This window comes from Enhydra lutris, unplaced genomic scaffold (assembly GCF_002288905.1).
Source record: "Enhydra lutris kenyoni isolate GAN:26980312 unplaced genomic scaffold, ASM228890v2 scaffoldscaffold42, whole genome shotgun sequence".
Lineage (NCBI taxonomy): Eukaryota > Metazoa > Chordata > Mammalia > Carnivora > Mustelidae > Enhydra > Enhydra lutris.
Window position 1 is genome coordinate 9,324,762 of NW_019154126.1, and position 9,376 is coordinate 9,334,137.

Sequence of the window (9,376 nt, forward strand, 5' to 3'; positions counted from 1 at the left end):
GGGCTTATCAAAATGAGCTGCAAGACAAACATAAATACTAACAAAGTTTTAGCATTTTCCAACATTTTATTACTTGGCAAGCGTTCCCAAAAACCATTCTGTAATTTCCACAGCTCTAATACAAATTTAAATAAGCTTTGGTCCTATAAAAGTGATCCAGTATCTTTCCCTAGTAAGCTCGCCTTTGCAGTTTAAGTTTCTAATTTATACAGAGCATTGACTTTCAGGAAAAGTTGGTCTTTACCTGTTTCTACCCATAAAGGAAATGCCCCACTGGCATTTATACACATGAATAAGTCATATGACTCCCTGATCAATGTGTCCTCAGAAAGACCTGCCTTTCCAAGACACGTACGCCTCCTCCAATGATGCGTCACCCTTGACTCTTTATCCACCTCTTCCTAGCAACAACCAATTAGCTCCCCTGCAGTGGAAATCTGGAGAAATGCTCTGGGGCACTGTTGTTGATTTTCTGTATTTCCACTGTCCTCAACGTAGTGACTTCTTGACTATGCTGTGCAAAGCCTAGATACGTTTAGGAAAACACCAGGGGCCAAGGAAGGTCTTTGCAGCTGCTTGCATTTTAGATTGAGAAGTTTGGGCAGCTTAAGTGCCAAGTGGATGTCCTAAAGGCAGCAGGCAAGAAAAGCAGAAAGCAGACTCAGGGGGGAAGTTTTCCAGTTTGCTTTCTTTTAAAACTCTTTGTCCTTTCCTCCTGGTTAATTACATATGATGACCTACAGGAAATGTACATGACATGTGTAATCTTCACTTGTAAAATACTCAAGAGAAAGGGAATAACGTGGTATTTTTTAAGTGAACATAATGTTACTGGGAGCAGACTGATGACCATTTGGGTGATGAGATTTTCAGAATTTTGGAACTGAAAGGACAGGAGGGATCATCTACTCCCAAATGTTTTTAAGTCACTGCTGTCAGGAACTTTGGAGGTGACTGCAAATGAAAAGCCAATAGATTTTGTAATTATACCTAAAAAGCTGTTTTCTGCTTCAGGAGACCCTAATAAGCATTTCCTGTTCAATTAAATATTTTATTTATATTTTTCCATCATTGCTGGAAAAAAAAGCCTTCACATATCATTATTAACTCTTTGTAAGTGACCTTCCCTACTTGTTTCTACAAAATGACCAGTTTTTTAGATAATAACATCAAAACCTATACTAGTCGAGAGGCAAAGGAACCCAGCAAAGTCACTGGTAGCTCTATTGCTTTTTACTAACCTAACAAATTGAACAGAACAGCGTGTGGCCCTCTGGCCCTTCTTTCTCCATAAAACTGGGATGGTTTCCTATGCTTAACATGACACCATGAGAGGCAAATTAAGGTATTAATAAGGTAAATCAGGAACATGGTTCCTTGTGTTACTGTAAATTACCTATTGATAAATTTTGGGATCTCTAGTCCATGTACCAATATAGTCGGAAACTATGTTGTTTCCTCAGTGCACTTAGAGGTATACTCAGGGGGAAGAAACAGTTATAAGAAACTTCAGAATTGGGGCACCTGGGCGGCTCAGTTGGTTAAGACTCTGCCTTCCACCCAGGTCATGATCCCAGGGTTCTCAGTGGGGAGTCTGCTGCTTCCCCTGCCTGCTGCTCTGCCTGCATGCATACACATTCTCTCTCTGTCAAATAAATAAATAAAATCTTAAAAAAAAAAAAAAAAAAGGCAAAGAAAAGAAACCTCAGAATTTTCCATGGCTCCATATTTCCTCTCTCCTGGCTCACTGTACCTGGCTGGTAAGTACATGATCACTACTATCCCTTGGGGTTCTAAAATTCTGAAATTCTCATTACTGAAACTGTAAGAGTCTGCTTACAGCAATATTAGGATCATTTTGAAAGACCACTTCATGTCCTTTCTCTGAGCACCTTACGATGAGGATTGAGCACTGCTTTCATAGGTGGTACTAGATGTATTTCACCAAGGGAAAGGAATATAAAGAGAGGTGATTCGGAAGTCATCAGTCCCTGTCTTGCTCATGCAGCCATGTACACGTAAAGGATCAGTGTAGAATAAGTTACGTGGCTAAAGAATCCAGGGGCATCATGACTGCTTTGAGTTCTTGCGGTGCATTGCTTCATGCACCAGGTGTCCTGTCTTTAGACTGCGGCAAGCGGGGTGAGGCTAATCGCAGCATGGTCTTGGACTGCTGCATTTCCCGCTGATGTGCCGGATGAAATAGGGACTGCTCAGCAACGGGAGTTAGCAGGCGAAGGAGGAAGGGATAAGGTGAGCAGGTTAAGGCCAGCCTCTTTCTCACTGAGAGCAGGGATTCAAGTCCCTGGCACCATTGTGCATGTGGAATGACTAGCAGTCTCTCTACTCCTGGTGCCTTTGTTTAGTCTGGATGTAAATGATATCTGGGGCTGGAGAATTGAGTGAATTAAGTCATCAGGATGTCCGCCGCATAGAGGAAATGGACCAAGATGAAGGAGCAATGAAAAGCCAGACAAGCTGAGAAGCACAGAGGCAGGATGCTCCAATTTAAGAATGCAGAGGAAAGAGCTGAGCATGGTCAGGACCCCATGCTTGGGTGTAGGCTACGAAAACACCATATGTGTCCAGCCAGGACTCATCACAGAGCCATCGACCTTGGCCATGCCTCTGTTATCTCCTGATTGGAGGTTAGAGAACTGTGGCCTAGAGCTCCTGAGCAGGTGTCGGGACCCAACCCATGATCCTTCCAACCAGCACACTTAAAGCGAGGAGAACTTGGGACTAGTTTAACTGAGCAGTGCTTACTTCTCTTTAAAACCAGATAGGCTTGCCTTGGTGGAGGATATTTTAGATCCAAGAATATTTTTACTTCTCTCTTCTTTGGCAGAGGGTGTTAGCATCATGACTGGGCCTCTTCTTGGTTTTGTCTGGGGGTCTACAGCTTCTTTTGCTGACTGGCTATCCAAGGGCACGTGGGCAGGAGAGCTGCTCTGCCCGTGTGGGGAGGGAGAGGTGACGCATGCGGGTCTGCTGAGAGGTTCTTCTTTTCCTCCAAATTCCCTAGCAACAGTGGGAACTAAAATGAGTTCTAGTAGCAACTGAAACCTGGACTTGGGATTGAAGACAGCCCCAATGCATCTGGACAATTAGCATTCACTTTGCTCACTGAGCCTGTCTGGGACTCAATTATCTCATCTGGAAAATGGGGGGTTAGATTAGGCGATTTCTAATCATTTTTTCATATTCAGCAGTCTGATGGATCCAATTCAACTCACCTCTCAATGAGGTTACCTCAGTTCTGTGGAGAAATGTGTGTGGACAAACTTGGCCTTGTGGAGGGTCTACGTTTAGTCATTACTGCCATAAAAGGTCCAGCCCAATTTAAGGTCATTCCTTTCCACCTCGTTGGTTCTAAGTCTCGGTCTACCTCAATTCCATGTCAGGGTTTCTGGGCTTATCTAAGCCAAACACACACCAGGTGTCTGTAATTAGATCTTCCATCCAACCTGGGGGACCTGAGAATGTGCTGGTTTTTAAGATTCTATGTTTGAGTGCTTTAGACATTCATATCTCCCCTGAGATGATTTCAACTATTACATGGAACTTTTCAGAATGAAACCACCCCCCCCCAGTATTATAGTGATAATTACTGCCTTATTTCACCCAAGAGTTCGAGCTCATTTGCTTTATTTTCCATTTCAGATTAAGACATCCGTTATTTGGGCAACTCCAAATGTTTCCTTCTCAATCCCATTATGGGTAATAATACTAGCAATACTTCTTGGATTATTGGTTCTGGCCATCTTAACCTTAGCTTTATGGAAGGTAAGTTTATTTCTTTTATTTTTCTTGTTGATTAGAGAAGCCACTGAGAGGATTTACAAGGATACACCTAGAGATTTAGAAAGACAATGCCAGAGTAATGATTTGGGAATTTTTAACAGTCCAAAAGGCATAACAGGAAAATTGCATCATGTTTGTTTTGGCAAACTTACTATGCGTGTATAGCTGACATGTAAGAAGACCAAGAGTGTTTAACGCCGCTTTTATCTTGAGTTTTCTTATAAATAAATACAGAGAGAGTTAGACTTTCTTAGCTGAGACCTGTGATCCTCTTTCCAGTATGCTTGGATCAAGATCTCAAGCTTTTTTACTGACATGGTCCTATCAGCAATCCTCTGAGATGTTTCTCTATAAGCACTATGCAGATGCGATTAATATAGTAATTAACTGATACTTGCACTATCAGGCCAGATCATGCATGTTATATTCTCGAACTTGTTTTTTTGTATCTTGCCAATTAGTCCAACTCCATTAGGAAGATTTAATGTACTCTTTCATGTGTTTTACTGAAGTTTATTGTAAAAATCTGCAATAGGCATTAATTTCTGGCTCAAAACCAATACGACTACCCAGTTTCACAGAGCTTTCCATTCCAAAATAGGAACAGTGTCACAATTATATAACTATAAGAGTAATTAATCTGGTCACATCTGAGTTAACTACTTTTGTTGTGGTTCCCCAAAATCATAGTGTATTTTAATTTTAAAACAGTTATGTGGCTTACTTAGTAAACTGAGAAAACCTTGCCATGTGAATGAAATATGGCTTTCTTGATCATTATTGTAAGCTGTTTCGTGCCATCCTGAGCCTACAGCGTCTACTGCATAGTTTGCCTTTAGAAATAGACTCTTACATTATTCTTTTATTTCTAGTATCTTTGTTTCCATAAATGATACTATGACATATGGCAATTGACAGAATATGGTACTATCCTGGAAAAAAAAAAAAAAAGACAACTCAATAGTTCTCAATGAAACCCAGTGAATTTGGCTGCAGTGTAAGAAATAGTAAGAACTGATGTTCCAGGTTTCTAAACCAAATACTAATAGAAATTCAGGAGGATGAAGATTCTAGAATCACTTCTTCCTCAAGCTGCTGGTTGATCTTTGGAAAGTCACGAAGATGTTCTGAGATTGAAAGAAATGATCAATCTACTTTTCCTCTGTATGTTATGTGTTCCACAAGTACAGAGAGATATGCAAACATCTCCTCTCTTTTTCCTAAATTCCATTCCAAGGTAGCCTACAGTACACTTCAGCAGTTAGTGCTTCTGCAGGCTCCAGAAAGCATCCAGAAAAGCAGACAGGAAGTCTTTGGGCCTTGTAGCTATAATATCAGGAAAAAAACGCCAGGTCCACAAGTGGATTATACAAAACAGGGACATTACCCCACTACCACGACATGATAGGAGGAAGGACCCAAACACTCTGCACTACTCAATGAATTCTTCTCTGCAGGTAAAGAATACTCTGCTTTCCCCTCCTAATTTGGAGAATCAGACAGATAATATCCACAGAGCTCTGATTTCCTTAGAAAACACAGAAAGTGAAAATCCTTAGAATAAGGAGTTTCGGCCCATTCCCAGAGCGATGTGATTTTATAGCCCTCTTTTCTCTGGTTTATAGTGCGGATTCTTTGACAGAGCAAAACCCCCCCAAGATGATATGAATGACAGGGAGCAATTGACTGATGAGAAAGCAGCGGAGGCATGAAAAGGAAAAACCCAAACTCAAAGCACGCGAACACTGGTCCTGTTCAAGGAAAAGAAGGAACACAAGGGTTCAATAAAGATTTCCCTGTACCTGCCAGTGACCTAGGAAATGGAAGCACCCCAGAAATATCACCTCCTCTATGCTGCACTTTGGAGAAGCTGCCACAGAGCCCAGAGACCCTTCTGGGCGATGTAACGTCTGTCCTCAACACTGTGGAAACCATTAGCAATCATGGAAGTTGTCTTTTGCTTTAGTCGTTCTGTCTTTGGCAGATGTCTGAAATGGGCATGGGAACTCAAGTTGCTTTCCAGGTAAATCCAACTCAAGCCACAGAGATGAACTGTCTGAATCACAATTGACTTCAGAAGGTGAACTAGGACCGAACCTTCCAACACTACTGCATCCAACGGAATATTTGACACCTCCCCATGGAAAAGAAATGTTTCTAATGAAGTTATGGCTCAGGGAGACAAGCATATGTTGTTGGTACTGTGAAAGTACTTTTGAAACGACAAAGATGATCTTGTAACTGAGGATAACAATTTATTTATTTATTTTCCATGTCTGTAGGCGGATAGTCTGGTCATCTAGGAGATTTGGACATTACAATTTGGTTAGCTGGTTTTCAAAGTCACTCACTAAATTCCCTTCTAAGATAACCATCTTGTGCAGATAAATTAATAGAGCTTCTTCAGGATTTAGACAGTGTTAAAGAAAAGCAGACAGTTTCACTTAAGACTACATCACCTGCTAATTGAAATCACTTTTATTCACAATTTCCAGGGACTCACGTCTGCTTCATTTAGCTTTGCAAATGTTGTATTTATAGTTCCTTTTATAGAAACAAAAATCTTCCTGTTGACTTAATTAGCAATACATAAATTTCAAGGTATTTGTGAACCTGTCTAGTAATTAAAAGTAATGGTAAAATTTCTAGAGTCCATTAATAAAAAAGCAATTTTACAATATGCGTAAACATTATTCTTAATATCTATAAGAAGCAATGCCAATATTTAGCTTGGGATTAAATACCTATTTTTCCACTATACCTCAAATTTAGATACACAGGGAGGACATATGAAGCATACATGGGAAAGAAATATAAAGTTATGCAGATGTGAGATGAACCCAGAAAAGGAATTCCTAAGAATTTTATCTACCATTGCCTATTCTAACTTTACTACTCATTTCTACTGCTAATCTTTATAGTACATACACCTTTGGAAACTAATTGTTATTTAGGCTATTCTCCCATCATCTAAAATTTAACCATCACGAAAAGTTGATGTTTAAAACTCTTGTAAATAATCCATAACCGTGCGTCATGTCATTTTTTAAGTAAACTTGACCAGCCAAATTCATGTAACCTCCTCAATTTTGTATCCTTTTTATGATAATGAAAAATTACTATGAAGAAATGCTGAACAAATTTTATATTTATGTGCAATATTTTATAGACCTATGTATCTAAAGCATGTTTACACTGGCATTAGTTATTTTTAAATTAATATCCTGAATATTACATATAATAGAGCAAGCAGACCAAAATCCTTCAGTTTACAATGCAGTTGGAAAATTTGTATTCTCAATGTCAACAATCACACTTTATTTGAAACATGAGCCAAACTCACAGACACTAAATTTTCTGTCATGCCTTAACCTGGAGGCAAGCCATTTGGCTACAGCTGCAGAGCTTCACTGGAAACCAAATGCAAGGCACATGGAAGAATACTCTGATGCAGTTCATATTTTTCCCACTTGTGAATTAAATCCTGTCATGGTAGCGGTTTCAAGTGTGTGAGGACTGAAGTCTGGCTCCCGGCGTGTATGGCTGACTGTGGGTGAAAACCGCAGGTGCCTCAGAGAGTTTGAGGGTCCCACACTAGCCTCTGGGGGTCTTCCATGTTAATCCTCTAGGTAGAATTGGTTTTACAGGGAGCTGGCTGTCTGTTCATAATTGGAAAAGTGCCCAATAGCTTTCTCTGCCCCCAAGAAATGCCCTAACTCTTGTCATCATGCCTGACTTTGGGCCAATAGGGATTAGCTCCTCAGGATTTGGGGTCAAAATGTCCCTTAGAAAACATACCCATTGCCTTTTAAGCTAACATAGGTGAAAAAACTCAGAACTCCTAGGGCTACATAAGTGTAGGACCCCATGAACCGGGTTGCACAGACAGCTGGAGGAAAGTAGAGATGCTAGGAACAAGACTGGGACCCAGAAGGAGCAAGATCCTCACAGTCCCAGCCAAGAATGGTCCACTCTAGAGGGATGAGCACTGCTACCTACAGGTACTTGACAGAGGATCATCATGCACACAGTGGTCCCCTCTGACACCTCAGATATGGAAGCAAATGGAGGAAGGGGGACACCTGAAATCAGGTGAACTCACCAGTCAGCAGTTCCTGAGCATCCTTTCCACTTGAGGAACACTCTACCAGTGCACTGAGAGTATTTCCTTCCCATAGAGCATTGCCAATCACTTTCATAATTCATGTTGTACCATGCCTCTGTTAGAGTCTATGTGTATTTTAGATATCCCTGCTGAAATTCTTGCAGCTGGTTTGAAGGCGTGGAAAAAATGGGCAAATCAAGTTTCATACTCTTGGAGATTTTTATACAATAAACAGGAACTAGTTGCCACTGAAACCCCACTCTTTCAACTCAACTCCTTTCTTTTTCTTCTCTTATTTAAATACATGTGTAGATATCTGTGAAGATTGTCACATACCTATTTACCTTGTCACTAATAAAATGAAAAAATAAAGACACGATGATGTACTTGTGGTTTGTTTTGCACACAATGAAAAGCGTTCCCACAATGGCAGAGATCAAAAGTTTCTGTCTTTATGCTTTGATTTTCTATTATTATAAAAACATTTAACAGAAGAAATTTGAAAGAGAAAATACAACATTTCTTTGGGATGAGGAGAATGTTCTAAACTTAGATTGTGGTGGTGCTTGCATACTCCATGAACACAGCAAGAAAATATTGAATTGTACACTTTAAATGGGTGAGTTTTGTAATATGTGGATCAAATCTCAATAAGGATATTTTTAAAAATATAAGTTACTTCAAATATCTCCACCCTTATACAACTGATTGTTTTTCTCTACAGTGCCTTTCAAATTTTGTCCATAAAAAATCTTATCTCTTTTATGAAGCTTTCCAGTGTCTTCAGCCAACTTGAAGGCCCCTCCTGCCCTCCAATGGCATTTTGTGAATAACTACACTTTTCCATTTGTTTGCATGACTATCTTTCAGCTGGACTAACCCTTAATGAAAGCAGGAAATATACCTTTTTACCTTGTGTCTACAGCACTTAGCACCAATATCTGCTATCAGTGCTCTAAAACATTTCTAGAATAAATGAATGAATATACCTATGTCCACAGTAATCATGGGGAACATGAACTTTTGTAATCTGCTTTCATTACAAAGTCCCAGGGTCTTTGTAATGAATTTTTGTATCCTCCTATTGAATACTGTCCATGCAATGTTACTATAATAGTGACCCAAAGTTTTATTCAGTTAGTGGACCATCTCCCAATGTTTAACCATCTCCCCTCCCATCAGGAATACTTATTCACAGATTCCCATATTAAGAATAACATTAAATTGAATACTTCCATACATGAGGTTTCTTTTGGTTACTTCAATGACTGAATTTAACATGTCTTTGCGTGGTCAAAGCATATAAAGATTTTTTAGTTCTTAAAAACATATTGTTTCTTCTGAACACTAGATCAATTTGCATTAACCTAAATATACTATTTCCTTCCTAATTCTGTCAGTATTTTAAGATATTTTGGTAATTGCTTTCAAGCAATATTTTAATTTGTATTTCATTAGAACTCATTT

The 9,376-nt window shown here is 39.5% G+C and overlaps 1 protein-coding gene across 2 annotated transcripts in view; it reads left to right on the forward strand.

Annotated features, from left to right (window-relative positions):
• The window catches only part of LOC111155529 (integrin subunit alpha 8), a 172,199-nt gene extending 163,920 nt beyond the window's left edge, over window positions 1–8,279 (forward strand). For both annotated transcript variants that reach the window (XM_022515700.1, XM_022515701.1), the window contains 2 exons: window positions 3,664–3,786; window positions 5,430–8,279. In XM_022515700.1, coding sequence (XP_022371408.1) covers window positions 3,664–3,786; window positions 5,430–5,516 — 210 coding nt within the window. In that variant the 3' untranslated portion in view covers window positions 5,517–8,279. The remainder of the gene's footprint in view (window positions 1–3,663; window positions 3,787–5,429) is intronic.
• Window positions 8,280–9,376: the final 1,097 nt, after the last annotated feature.